General features: G+C 40.0%; 4 protein-coding genes across 4 annotated transcripts; 3 read left to right on the top strand and 1 right to left on the bottom strand.

Moving 5' to 3' along the window:
- Positions 1-7,638: 7,638 nt before the first annotated feature.
- On the top strand, positions 7,639-8,087 carry PMT2_1 (Protein O-mannosyltransferase 2; the record flags this gene model as incomplete). Its single annotated transcript, XM_064823551.1, has 4 exons — positions 7,639-7,706; positions 7,761-7,831; positions 7,883-7,957; positions 8,014-8,087. The coding sequence occupies 4 exons, from the start codon at positions 7,639-7,641 to the stop codon at positions 8,085-8,087; spliced, it is 288 nt and encodes a 95-aa protein (XP_064688376.1).
- Positions 8,088-8,100: 13 nt separating this feature from the next.
- ATC70_004245 (uncharacterized protein) lies at positions 8,101-8,853 on the bottom strand (the record flags this gene model as incomplete). Its single annotated transcript, XM_064823552.1, has 5 exons — positions 8,101-8,233; positions 8,293-8,499; positions 8,561-8,648; positions 8,704-8,773; positions 8,833-8,853. 5 exons carry the CDS (start codon positions 8,851-8,853, stop codon positions 8,101-8,103), a joined length of 519 nt encoding a protein of 172 aa, XP_064688377.1.
- A 204-nt stretch (positions 8,854-9,057) lies between these two features.
- On the top strand, positions 9,058-12,741 carry GUT1_1 (Glycerol kinase; the record flags this gene model as incomplete). Its single annotated transcript, XM_064823553.1, has 14 exons — positions 9,058-9,090; positions 9,142-9,264; positions 9,323-9,381; positions 9,440-9,548; positions 9,602-10,511; positions 10,566-10,717; positions 10,768-11,214; positions 11,269-11,818; positions 11,877-11,929; positions 11,980-12,108; positions 12,167-12,271; positions 12,328-12,444; positions 12,508-12,572; positions 12,651-12,741. 14 exons carry the CDS (start codon positions 9,058-9,060, stop codon positions 12,739-12,741), a joined length of 2,943 nt encoding a protein of 980 aa, XP_064688378.1.
- Positions 12,742-12,903: 162 nt separating this feature from the next.
- ATC70_004247 (uncharacterized protein) lies at positions 12,904-14,994 on the top strand (the record flags this gene model as incomplete). Its single annotated transcript, XM_064823554.1, has 2 exons — positions 12,904-13,142; positions 13,221-14,994. The coding sequence occupies 2 exons, from the start codon at positions 12,904-12,906 to the stop codon at positions 14,992-14,994; spliced, it is 2,013 nt and encodes a 670-aa protein (XP_064688379.1).
- Positions 14,995-15,000: the final 6 nt, after the last annotated feature.

The following is a 15,000-nucleotide window of genomic DNA, read 5'->3' on the forward strand; positions in this document are numbered from 1 at the left end:
TTTAATGTATAAAGAAAGAAAGAAAGAACAAAAGCAAAGAAAATCTCAAATGTATTTATAAAGATGGCTTGCTCTTAACGAGAACTGTATAATTGCAACGGCTTATCAACAGAAAATATGATCCACAGCTTTAACAACGCATGCATGAAGCGAGATCAATTCATAAATAGAAGCATGCGAAGATTTCAAAAATGGTACAAACCCGTTTGTGCTTCTCCCTTATGATAAACAGACAACACCTCGTCATTCTCCTTGAAAATGTTCTATAAGAATTTGAGTTGTTCCACAGTTGCGTAACATCGCTTTTGTCCAACATTAATTATCAACTGGGTTCTGAATGGCAAAAAACCTATGCTTATTTAAGAAGTGCAGCTTAAATGCCGACAATCACTGTACTAAGCAGCTACTTTGACGAATAATACAACGAAGCCATAATAAATGTAGGCATAGGCATATATGACAGTTGGCAGAGGCACGCAGAAAAGTGGGCAGAGATGTATCTAAATGTGGGCAGAGGCATATATGAAAGTTGGCAGAGATGCATATGAAAGTAGGCGGAGATGTCTTTAAATGTAGGCAGAGATGTTAATGAAAGTGGGCAGAAAGTAGGCAGAGAAGTATTTAGATATGGGCAAAGGTATATATAAATGTAGACAAAGGTATATATAAATATAGGCAGTGGTGTATTTGATAATAGGCAGAGATATATATAAACGTAGGCAGAGATTTATATAAACGTAGGCAGAGATATATATAAACGTAGGCAGAGATGTTAATGAAAGTAGGCAGAGATGTTAATGAAAGTGGGCAGAAAGTAGGCAGAGAAGTATTTAGATATGGGCAAAGGTATATATAAATGTAGACAAAGGTATATATAAATATAGGCAGTGGTGTATTTGATAATAGGCAGAGATATATATAAACGTAGGCAGAGATATATATAAACGTAGGCAGAGATTTATATAAACGTAGGCAGAGATTTATATAAAAGTAGGCAGGGATATATTTAAATGTAGGCAGAGATGTATCTTAAAGTGGGCAGAGATGTATATAAAAGTGGGCAGAGGTGTAAATGAATGTAGGCGAGAAAGGTATTCATGGGTTGAAATGAACAACGTTTCCATTGGACTAAAAATCCATGATGTTGGGGGAAATCTGATTGAACTCTGTAATAGTTAAATTTGCGCACTTTGTTTAATGTAACATGTAACTCTTTTTGAGTACAGTGTGGTACGCAACAGGTCTGGAAAAACGATGATTTTCATGAATTTGCAACTACCCAAAAAAAATTGGGATAAAGCATCAGGAAGTAAAGCGTGACAAAGAGGAGCCATTCAGTGCTATTCCAAGCGCTCAAAACGCTTTGTGGCATGAGTTATTCGAGCTTGGAAATGGCTAGATTTGAACAGAATTCGACCTAAAACGACAGCGTAGTGGGTTGCGTTACCAGAAGAGTAAGTTACGGTTCTGTCTGATAAGCCAGATGTTCTGTATTGTACATTATGAAATCTCTAGTATCAATCCAAGACGTGGAAAGGCTGTCTGCCCTTCGTGGTGAGATGCACACTGTGGAATACATCCACTATGATCTGCATTCCAACAGTTCATCCAGTTACCAGATTTAGATATAAACTGTATGTACGCTGGATTAGATGTACGATATCGATTTATACTATAAGAAGATATGGACTTCAGATACGCTAGTACTATAAGATTCATACTATATAAGATATAGGCTATAGATGGCACCACGGACATGGATGGCACTATAGACTTATACTTGTATTCCGACATTGACTACGGATGTTTACCATATCTGGATAGGCACCAAGATTAATGCAATATGAGCTTGTTGCTTCAGATGTGCACTTCATGATCCACGCTATAAGACACATGCTTATATCCGTGATACTAGCTACAGATACTTTATGTACTACAGACTTGTACTATATATGAGACATGCTATAGACATGCATACGATATGCTATAGACATGCCATATATCCAGATACATGCTAAAGATGTATGCTTAGCGATATACACTCAGATATGTACTATTAATATAGACTAAGAAGACTGTACCTATCGGATACATGCTACTAGATCGATATTCTTATAGAAAGGATAGATCAGGGTACTTCGGATGAGAGTCTAATTATTCATCCAGACAGAGCTAAATCATGATTAGCTTGCTGGGGTTGTCTTTTAGCATGATTAGACATTAGTTGATCTGAGTTGACTTATTTGTTAATCTAATTAATAGAACTTTTATCCATTGTTACAGTATATAAGAAGGATCATCTACCTGGCCAGTAGAGAGACTTCAGTTTACTTTACACCTGTCAGTTTGATAATAAAACATACCTTTATCAAGTTGACTTTACTGTTTTTTTTTACTCTTTTTTTTCCGTGAATTTTAGTCTATAAAGCCTCAAATTCCACAGTAACCCCTATAAAAAAACCAGTTTTTCTGCGCTATTATCAGTATAATTGACAGTTCTACTAGATTCTTTTGTTTAATCATCAAATTCTGCTTCCCTATAATTGCTCTAGAAAATGAGACCTTATTTTAGCACCAAATGCAATACTTCCTTTCAAAATTGGTTGTTAACCCTAAATTCGCAGTTTGTAATGACTAAAGCAATGTTCTTCCTTGATAACAACAGCACAGAAACGTCTGTATTGTGCTGAAATCTATAGAATAATTTCAGGGAGTACTTTGATCGACGTTGGCTCGCAAAAGAAAACATATTTTATGCACACTACTGTAGCAAAAGTTAGCTCTTGAGCGATTGTTTTTGGGTATAATTTGGCTCGAGAGCTAATCCTTTCAACAGTGTGTTGTAGCTCCATGAAGTCATTTAAGCCCGTTTTTACTACAGTTCGTTGCTATCGACTCTTGTATCACAGAATTTGTAGACATCATGAGTGTTTGCTAGATCTGGGTAAACAATTTTGTTGTTGCGACCCCACCGTAAAGGGACCAGTCTGGCGTGTCTACTATTAACTATTTTTTCTTATCCATGTTTTCAACCTTGTGGATAGACTCTAAGTAGTTCGGCGGCTGGATATGGTATCTCTGTTATGTTCGACCATTAAAAAGCTGTCTACTGACCTGAGAAGCATTTTGCTGAATACAAGCAAGTCATTAAATTCAAAGTCGCATAACATTATTGACGCTCAAGTGCCAAGGTTACTGCAATTGCGCATTTCAAAAAGCAAGGTCTGGGCCTTGGAACTGGAATAAAAGCAATTATTACTTTAAAATTGAGTTCTGTACAATGCAGAACATCTGCGCCATCAGACAAAAGTGTAATTGACTTACTCTTCTAGCAATGCAACCCATTACTCTTTCGTTTTAGGCCGAGTTCTGTTCAAATCTAGCCATTTCCAAGCTCGAATAACTCATGCCACAAAGCGTTTTGAGCGCTTGGAATAGCACTGAATGTCTCCTCTTTGTCACGCTTTACTTCCTGATGCTTTATCCCAATTTTTTTTGGGTAGTTGCAAATTCATGAAAATCATCGTTTTTCCATGACTATTAGCAAGGGAAAATTCATGAAAATCAAACGATTGCGTTTTTCACCCCAAAATGAAGACTTTTCCTATGATACATATCAGATCAAATTGATGGTAAAGATGAAAGGCAACATTGGAAACTACTTTTATAAAATTTTTATATGCTGAATATTGACATATTCGCAGAAAACCCATTTTCACATCTTTGAAGATTGCTCATTATTTTCAATTTGAAAGCTGAATGCAACTAGCATCACTCGATGCGCCTTCATTGACTCTTTATAAATGTATTAGAAAGTAAAGTATAACAATGACAATATTCATAATTAAATTTAGCAAAAACGTTTAAAGAATGTGAGATCAAGTCGAATTTGAACACGAAAACACCCACTGCACAATTCCAAATTAAAGTGCAGCAGTTACGGCTTCCACGGCGGAAAATTGAGAGCAAATCTACTGGTCGTGACGTCGGTTAGGGTGCCCTCTCATTTTTTTATAGCACGGTTTTTTATCCTTTTTGCAAAACGCGTTTATCATCAAACACAATTTGTTTTGGAACCCTTTTGATTGAAAATAACACTCTAGCTTCTGATAACACGGCATTGTATTGTTAAAAGTACTTGACACTGCTTGTTTGAAGTGGAATATAGTAGGTACCATTCGATAACGAGCATTGGAAGGCGAAGAATCAGCACTAATCAAATTTGTTTATTATGTTTTGATAATTTTTTTTGCCTGTTTAACGTGAATGTTTCTGTCATTACTTCTCTGCTATCTCTGTTGTCTGCTTCTTTGGTTCACCATGTCTGGCGTTTACTTCTTTGGTCTTCTTCTGGTCTCTGGTGTCGTTCGTTCTTTGGTTTTTCTATGGTGTTGGCGTTGCTTCTGCTGCTGCTAATATGGTCTTTCCTGGTCTACTGTCTTCGGTGCATGCTCATTCTCTGGTCTATACCCGGTAATTGTGTATTATCTGGTCTGTCTGTGGTGGTGATAAGTGGTAAGTAAATTCTTTGGTAGTCTTTGTCTGGTCTCTGCTGATGGTATTCTTTCTTTAGTTTTTCTATGGTGCTGGTGTTGCTTCTGCTGCTGCTAATATGGTCTTTCCTGGTCTACTGTCTTCGGTGTATGCTCATTCTCTGGTCTATATCCGGTGATTGCGTATCATCTGGTCCATCTATGGTAGTGGTAAGTGGTAAGTATCTTCTTTCTTCTGGTCGCAATGATATAAAACTTCTTTGAACGTTTGTATTATTGCTTCTTTTCTCTTGATAATGCATTCATGATGTTTGCTTTGTTGCATTTTTCTTCTTCTTTTTGTTGGTTGTGTTGCTTTACATCCGACTATTACCATGCATGTTGCTCATGTATGCATTTTTGTTGCAACAACAGCGAGCTGTTTTGAACGTCTCTGATGTTGTATTTGTTACACTTTTCTTTTACTCACTTTGTGTGAGTATCCCTTTTTTTTGCCTACGTACTGCTATACTCCTATAGTAGTATGTACTTTTCTTTACTTTCTTTTCGTTTCTTATGTTTCTTTTGAAGCATATCTTTTTTACGTTGTGTGGATGTGCCTATCCCTGAAGCTCAACAAGACTTTATCCGAGGCTAGGAGGTAGATAGGCCGCCTCCACTTGGTTATCGCTACTTACTTTAGTGATGATTGAGAGTCTCAACGCCAGAATTTAAAAGCTAGGTGGTGTAAGTAAGGCATGCTCTAGCATTTGAGGGAAATTTGATGATAGTAACGGCTATATTGCTGTATATGGCGGAGCTTAAAATTTTGCCTCACATCAAAACAGGGGGAAACTCTCGCAAATTTTTTTTTAGGTCAGCGGAGTTTTCAAGCAATCTGATTGGCTAAGGGGTTGAAACGACGAAGGGTTACAACTAATTGATTTCTATTGATCTGTGAATTACCGTGGCTTTATGTTTCTAATAAAAGGATATCAAAATCGAAAAAGTTTAAATATTTCTATATTCTTCATTAAGATGCAACTGTTCGATCCAGCATCCAGTTCACAGTTTCATGTAAATAGTGTCTTTTAAATTCAATAGGTAGAGAAAGTTATATGATCGGTACTACAGCAATACACGAGGTACTTCCAGGTTCTCCCGGTACCAAATGCCCCCTGCCAAACATGCGTTGTTTATCACTGGTTTCCAACATGTTTCAATTTAATGGGCTGCAATCTTTTACTTTATAATGAAGATTCAGAATGCACAACGATAGAAGTATTTTCAGACTTTCATTTTTGGACCCTGCAAAGTCAAGATTGAAATATTGATGCTAGAGCATTGAAAGCAGCATGTTTCCATAATAATGAAGAAATCTTGCGAAGAAAACGACGGTGTAGTTGGATTGTAGGTTGTATAATAACGGATTGTTGTTTGGAAACGGATGACTCTCAATATTAGATAATGCTGATTAATGAGCTACCGTACATATAAAATTCTGCTAGCTATCAGCAATTATTAGCTCGATGGATCAGGTGCTTGGAAACGCTATATTCAAAGCTGCGTGGCTATAAATTGTTTTGTTGTAGTGTGGCAAAGGGCCAAAGGTGTGCAATGCTTTAACAAAAGGGGGGAGGTGTAGTTTCTTCATGCCCTATGTTGATACTATCGACCTCATATTAGAATAGCTATTATATGTCTATTTTGGGATTGCTAAGCATATAAAGGGATTTTTAGTCGCTACATGAGTTGTCAAATAGTTAAGCGAGGAACTTGTAACAGTGTTTGGACGCCATTACTTGGTCAACAACTGTCAACTCGACTTGGTTTTTTTTATTATAAATAAAACTTACTCTTCTGGGTTTGTTCTACAAAATAAGTCTTCGTTTGGCTATCTATGGTGCTTCCTTATAGAAACAAATTCTTAACTGCCAAATTGGAGTTTACAGTGGTGAAAGCACGTTTTTTGTTTTAATAAGAGCACTATGGAAACGTATAAGTAGAGCTCAAGTCTATGAAATAGATCTAGGACATGGTATGGCTAATAGGAATGCATAAATAGAATTTTAGATGCGCCACGGAAGCCTTAAGCGATCGCTTTTTGACAATTTGGCAGGGGCTGACCTATTTGGTGCTGTAGATCCATGAAAAAAGCTGATGTTACAGATTCAAGTAAGACCTCAAACGATAGGTACTTTCTGGGTCTATACAATAAATACTGCTACAGGCAATTTGGTACAGATTCATTATCTAATCTCCTTTGATGCCCCTGAAAAAACACATGAAAATTTTGCCTGTCTAAATAGAAGCTGTGGGAGAACTATCAGGCGTAGTTCCATTCGATGCGCTTTTTTATACTCTAAAAAACTACCACAAATGTCTGGAATGTTATTATCGAATCAACTGCTCAATTGTCAACTTTTTTAAACACTGCATTGCAGCATATAAGTTTCGGTCGCGCATCGCTGTGCGACAGCAGCAGCGAACCGCTTTCACCCCTCCCGCACCTAAATGTAATCATGTAATCATACGGTCAAACTGTAAGGACAGTAGCTTGGTGCACAAGGCATTTGATCGTAAAGCAAAATGCTTTAGGTTCGATCAGTCTAATACTCGCTTTGTTTTAAATAATGTAAGATGTTATAATGTCTTCACTTGCTAAAGTTGTCCTTACTATTCAGATTTGTTGTTACGAGTAGATTATTATAGTAAATTAAATGCCACGCTCAATAAATGTTATCTTTTACGTTTCAGCTCAATTGCTACTTAATTACTAGCATTAAGACAGACTTTAACGCTGATCAATTGCTTAAATGATTGAAAAAGCAAGCAGCAAAAAGCTGTATCCGACCTACATCAGCTGCTCGATAGAAGCAAGTGCCTGATCAATATCATCAAATGTACACACTTAATAAAAACTTTTGTAGTGAAAGCAGTTCACTTTGAGAGCTTTATGCAAATTGGATCCCACCCTTGATCGCTCCTATGGAGCTTTAAATGTGTAGGAGGCCAGCATACCTATTTTTTGTTGCGTTCATGTGGCTTTGAAAATTTAGCACAAGCACAACGGCTCATGACAATCCATTTGCTCTCTTTTTCCTGTTGTGGAAACATCGATTGCTGATTTCATTGAGGCAATCATTTATTTCCTAGTTTCTATAAAATGTCTGATGCTGAGAAGATGCAAACATCAGTGAGCCGACTCTTTGTTGAGTCTGGCGAGAAGGATAGGTAATTACAGGGTATTTTATGCGACTTGTGTCCCAGTGTCTTAGGTCTAGCTAGATTGTTACAATTACTACGAGCTCGTCTCTCTGATTCAGGATGGACAGATAGTTTGGATGCATACAGTAGAGGTACTAGATTTTTGCCATGAAAGAGCATTGAATACCCATAAAATTATATAGACGTTATCAAGTCCAAAAACCTAGAGGACGTCTCATTTGAAGATCTCATCAAAGAGATTGGCGATCATGGCAGATGTAGAGTATATTTGACTGCATTCTCTTGCCAGATTATCTAATCAATCGTCTTGTAGCAACTGTCAGCGAGACCATCAAAAAGGATTTATTAGAGAGCATCAAGAAATTCTTGGATGAACATCTCGATTAACATATATTTGTCTTTAGTGGGCAGCAGCAATCTCATTCACTTCCTCAACAATACCACGAATAATTGGCTTTGTTTCCTTCAAATTCAAACGCATAGCCAAAGCATCCTCACCATCAGCGTAATACTTTTTTTCAATATCATGCACACTATACAATAGTCTGCATTTAATACACATGTCCACTACAATAAACCCACGGCAACTTACTCAAACTTCAAAGTATCTCTGTAAAGACCAATGGCAGCACGATTGGTTTTACGTACGTGCAAAGAAACATAATGTGCTCCAAAAACAGTGGCCATTTGAGCGGTAGCTTGAGTCATTAGCTTTTGAGCAAGACCCAAACGTCTATAAGTACGCATCACGGATAAGGATGTGATATGACCGTGAGGGACATCTGTAGGCTCCTCTTCCCTATGGCAACATGTTCAGTCGACCTTGTCGTTTGCATGGTGACAATATCCATGATAATTACATCTTTGCTAAAACGTAGCCAACAATCTTTCCATTTTCATCTTCTGCTACAAAAGATAGTTGAGGCCAGGATAAAGCGTGGTAGAGGTCTACGTGTCTGTGTGAGCGAAGAGAGCGTATAGACTGGAGATATTGTATATTTACAGTATTTCATTTGATAGTTTTCGGGAAGATCCAATAAATTACAGTTTTGGATATAGATCATATCATCGACCTAATGTATCGTTAGTCTCTGCTTTTTGTTGCATAAATGAAGCTGGCGTCTAAACATACGGTGGCCTGTCTAACATTCATGTTGAGCTATGTTGTATGTTGGAGTTGAAATGAATAGAGAGAAAGAGAATGCTGTAGAAGGATAGGGGGGGGGGGGGGAGATGGTCTCACAATCTTTTTCCTACACTAAAAGCCACTAGCAAACTCAAGTTTCGTGTTGCTTTTAAATAACCGACTGCAAATACCTTTTCATTCTCAAGGCTGTACATTCATCCATCTTTTACCATGGCAAGCCCAAGTGTTGCGCAAGTAGAAGGGGTACGCATTTGAAGCAGATAATATGGCGGCGTGTACTCACCACATTAGTAGCTCATAGAGGAACTATACAACTCATCTGATACAGTAGTCGCAAAGCAGATTCAAGAGCAATTACAATCACTTCAGAAACAACCTTATGCTTGGGAGATTGCATCACAACTATTAGCATCACAGGTAAACTGCAGCATTTATCAAATCAAAACGCATGCTGACATCCAGTACCTGCTTACAGTCTAATCAATGCCAATTCTTTGGAGCACATACCTTTCAAGTAAAGATCACTCGTGATTGGTAAATGCAACATTCAGTGGATCAAGCATAGTGTATGTATGCTTATTGTCAATCATAGGAAAACATTACCCGAAGATAGAGTAGAATGGCTGAAAAATGAGTTGCTCGGATGGATTGTGCGTCTCTGTGGAGGGCCAGCCTTTGTCACTACCAAACTATGTCTAGCAGTAATGCATCTATATACTCATGTGCGAAACGATGTACTGACCTATGATTCTAGTTGATCGCTTTTGCATTTCACACTGTTCCCAATCAATGGCCGCATTTTATACCAACAACAGTCGAAGCACTGCAACGAGCATCCCAGTCGTATGGAGTACCAGCCGATATGATCAATGCGACTGTATTGGAATTCTTTACGCTTGTGCCTGAAGAGGTGTCCAACTCAAACATCATGGGAGGCCGCAAATTACAGCTAATTGGAGAATTGAAAGAAAGCATCTCGCTTGTATTATCCACCATTTCATCCTTTCTTTTCAACCCTGTATCTACAGAAATTCAACTAAAATCATTGAGATGTCTACAAAGCTGGATTCAGTACGGTTTCAGTTTAGAAGAAGGCTATCCCATTTTACAAAAAGTCATGACATTACTAGGAGACGTGAATCTGTTTGAATCAGCAGTGGATGTGTTACTAGAATCAATGCAACAAGCAGCTTGGGCAAAATACCAAAATTATAGAAACGAGCTGCTCACCTGCTTTACCAGTGACGCCATGAAGGAAAAGTTCGAGTTGTGTATAACAGAGGAAGACGAGGAAACTGCCAGGTTGATTGCCAAGTTACTGACAACATTTGGAGAGACATACACGGACTATATTGTGGAACAGCTCGCCAGATCTGACATGTACTGGCTTATGACCATGATTCTGCGATTGACTGGCTTCGAGGGCTTCTTCCCTATAGATCAAGAAGTAACCGAGATTCCTCTCAATTTTTGGTACATCATGCAGGAAACGCTATTTGATGAATGTATTTTGCCTGTGAAACTAGCAGCACCTTCAGAGACAAAGGAACTGTGGAAATACAACTGTGGACAAGCAGCACTGGCCATCTATCGAGAATTAGTGGAGATCTTGATTCGAACTGCACGCTATCCCGAAGAGCGAGTATGGGAATCATGGAATAAAGGTAGACAGAGTCCTTCAGGCACAGTAGAATGTGGGAAACTGATGGTTGCCATAGACATTAAGGATAAATTCAAGACCTGGAGAAGAGATCTAGGTGACACCATGATCAATCCCTTTTATGTTTTACGAGATGAAATGCTTGCCATCCTGCTGGACCATATTGTATATATTATAAATCAGTGGACATCGCTGCCCGATGCGACACAGGTAAGTCTTAAAGCAAAGTGATGTCTGATATACTGATGTTCTTGATTTAGAGCTTGGAAGCGATCCTCTTTTGCCTAAAGAGTATATCTGAAGAGATCACACCGGAAGAGAATATCCATATTGCACGCTTTTTTGGCCCTGAAGTCCTGGGTCGATTACCAGTGGACTGCGGTATCCGCTTAAAAAGCACTGTGTTGATATTAATGGGTTCTTTGGCTGAATGGCTCAAAGCACATCCGCAATATTTGGGATCTGTGATGAACTACACTGTGCCCTGTCTCAGTGATCCACATTTAGCACCGGCTGCTAGTTCCGCTTTTGCAGATATTTGTGATACATGTCGAGAATCGCTCGTGGACGAGTTGGATGGATTGATGCACGTCTACGTAGCCATGAATAGCTCCAATATCAAATCCAATATCATGCAAAGAGTAGTAGAATCAGTTGCGGATGTCATTCAAGTGCTTCCTCCTGATAGAGCCATGAGTCCGTTGATGGTAAGTGATTATATAACAGACAGGATGATGACAATGACTGATAGGCTGAGATAGTCTTTGACAGGTGACATCTTGCAAGGCATCTCAAAGGCATTAGTGAATGTTGAAACAGACCCTCAAGGCTCGCGTGATGCTGTGCTGATCCAGCTGCAGTACTTGTCAGCGTGTTGTCGTGGCATTCAATCGCCCAACGACGACTATCAATCACTCAGTGAACGCAACTCTGTATACGATGCATTTGCTAGCGGGCAATTGTTGACCATGTATGCTCATATGGATGGTTTCAGTCAAGTCACCTATGCTATCCGAGAATCTTCATCACACATTGCCCGAGTATGGGGCGCAGACGAGCAAATAGCCAAGGCACTATCGACATTTTTGGAGCAAGGCATGCGATCCACGAGCCCGTTGCTCAGCTTGAACTTTATGGATCTGGCAGCACTTGTGGAGTCGAGCTACACTGCAGCCCCGTTTTCGTGTTGGCTGGACACTGCATCATTTATGATCACAGTGTACGGTGGCCATCAAATGCACTTTGAGCGATTGCGAGATTTGCTCGGCGTCATTACCACCAAGACATTGGCATTCATCAACGGAACTGAAGGTAAGAATGGCAGGATATGGTATAATCCAATCAGTGCTAAATCAGGTATATCTGCTAGCGATGGAGCATTACCCAGACGTGGTGGATAGCTATTTCGGATTACTCTCAAGAGTAGGGCAATGAAAAATGTTTTGTTTATATTGAGTGCTAATCATAAATAGGCTATTACCCGATGTCCACTCGCCTTCTATCACCTTCCACCCGCCATGATCAATACGATATTCATGTTTGTCATTGCAGGCATGGGACTGCAAGAAAAGTTGGCATTGAAGGCTGCTGTAAATTTCATGGTAAGACACACGCCGAGATGCCTTTCTGCTCCCCAACTGACCCACATGAAATGCATAGGCTGATTTTATCAGTCAGGATTTTCAAGAAGGTTCAGAAATAGCCAAAATAATGGATACAATCATCATGAATATGGGAATTCAGATTATGGAGCAATTATTATTGGTATAAATAGCATGTTCTTTTTCTATTTATTTCGAGTGCTTATACATCATTAATAGGGAATTGGCGGCCGTGTGCCTAGATCCTTTTCGGGTCCGCTCGTGGATGTCCTGTTCAAGATCACTGGCAAGTATATACAGCCAAGCAGACAGTGGTTACAGACATTGCTGTCTACCGTGAGTGTTGTGGGTGGTGACATTAATACACTATATATTAATTTGCAATTTGGCTTGTCGTAGGACGGATTTCCCTCTGCGCTGGTGAGTGCCAACGATAAGGAGACATTTCTTAAAGGAGTCTTGGGGCAAGTTGTTTTTAAACAGCAAAGGGATCTATCGTCATGTCATGCTAACACGTTTCCTTTCTTTCCGCAACCTATTAGAACAAGGTCATTGAAGCGCTTTAAAGAGAATACCAACAACTTTTCCATCAAATGCAGAGGATTAGGCAACACATCATTTGGGAAAGTGTAATAAATATCTACATTACACTAACCTTGTGTTAGTGCAACACATTATAATATTGAGAATCAAATTAAAATAAGAAATTTACCATTACTTTTTTTTTTTCGCTCTTCTCTCTTCTCTCTCATTTTCTTGTTCTCTTTCTCCTTAAATTTCGCACATCCACAAAAGATGGTAGGAATACGAGGTCCAAAATCACCTTTGACTTCAAGCCATGTTGTCGCTTCTCACAACCCGATACAGTTGGCTGCAATCTCCAATTACAAACTTGCTCAACTTACATTTGCACCGCCAGATCTTCATTCACTCAGAAAGACGGCAGTCATCAAGAATATGATTGAGGATGTCTACTCATCCACACCAGCAGAATGGCTTCAGCAGATGACAAGATGGCAGTACTTTACGCCAGAGTAAGTTTGAGAGGAAGAGGGGGGGTTTTTTTTTTCAGTAACCGATCCAGGCACCAGACATTAACCCTGTACATTTAGGTCATTGGAAGAAATGACACAGGAAGGCCTGGAAGAGATATTTCAACAGTATGCCCAGACAATAGAAGCATTCAGGCCTGTCAAGTCGACTGTATCCTATCACTATGACGACGATATATTCGATGACGAGGACGATGGACAAGGAGATGATCTCTGGATTGCGGAGGATGAGCAAGATCTACCACTTCCACCTACCATATTGCCTTCGCAATTACTAGAGCAACAGCAGAAATCACAGCTACAGGAGCAAGAGCAGGAATCTTGTCAATCCAAAACCAACTCTGTGGACTCTTCTACTTCTACTATATTCTCGCAACCCAATGCAACCCTCTCCAATGAATCCATCAACAATGAAATCCCGGCTCGTGCGCCATCACCACTGACCGAGAAGCCATTGCCAGCAAATCCTGTTGTGCTGGCTGCTGTTGCTGTTGCTGCTGCTACCGATGATACAGCCAAACAAGCAAGAAGAAAGAGTGGATTCGGGGGAAACAAAAATAGATTGAGTTGGACAAGTGATACTGGTATCACCTCCAGCGTTGTATCTCAAAACCTAGCAAATGAGATTATGAGTCTGTTTGATATGGATTTTGCTATCGACATCAAGGTAGACACAGCACCAAAATTACCTGAACTACCCTTTAAACCGAGACGTCGATCACAACAACGTCAATCACAAGACATGCTGACCAGTTTGATACCTGCTTTTGAAAAGATTGCGCTGGAAAACTCCATATACGCTTCCAACGCAGCAGCAACAGCAGCCAACAAGGCCAAACCCAACCTGGTGATCCGATCTGTGCCTCAAAGGTCTTCTTCACTGCGACATAGACAGGAGCTTCAGCTAGATACCAAATCGCCACTGTCACCACCAGCAACCCCTTCTGACTCGCCTACAGTAGAAAAAACGCTATCTAAAAAGAAATCACTGCTTCGATTAGCTTCTTTAATGACAGGCAAAAAGACATCTTCTCACAAGGATCTACCCAATAGCCCTGAACCGTCTCCCATCACCACCACCGCCAACGGAGCCTACTACCATGAGTCTCCCACGGTTTCCTTGAGTGGCACAGGAACAGCAACAGCAGGCGTTGTCAATACCCCGCGAAAAACAAGCACATCGACTGTTGATTCTTCCATGAGCTCCTCATCCTCCTCTTGGTCATTTGTGTCTGACAATGGCGAATTAAAGATGGCCAATTGCCCTCAAAAGCCTCTACCTGAGCCACCCACCTCGCCCCATTTAGCACCTGCCAATGGAAGTAATAGCAGTAGGTCAAAGCGTTCTGCCAAAAAGAAGAGAAAATCCATCATGGAAAAGACAATGTCAAAACGCAAAAGCAACAATGCACTTCAGTCCGTGTATGACACGCCTGCTATGGCCGCTGGTCCATCACCATCATCACCCGCGACTGACAAGGGGCTGGGTCGATCCAAGTCTGCTTTTATCAAGATTGGCAATGGGTTGAAATCAAAGAAACAGCTCAAGCAAATTAGGAGAACATCGTCTGCCAAGAACTTTTCAGAAACCATACCATCACAACAGCAGCAAGCATCGCAACCAAGTGTCGGGGACATTGACACACATTTCCACTACCACACATCGTCCGAGGTCAACATCATGTATACAGGCGTATCAGACGAAACGATTGTACCTATCAGCGCTTCACAACAGAGCTTTGTGAAAAGAATGGCCTCATTTAATTGGCGTATAAAGCCAAAGCATAAGCAGCAGCAGCAGCAGCAGCAGCAGCAGCAGCCTGTGGAGGTCTAAACATTA

Source organism: Mucor velutinosus (assembly GCF_035048745.1).
Source record: "Mucor velutinosus strain NIH1002 chromosome Unknown tig00001540, whole genome shotgun sequence".
NCBI lineage: Eukaryota > Fungi > Mucoromycota > Mucoromycetes > Mucorales > Mucoraceae > Mucor > Mucor velutinosus.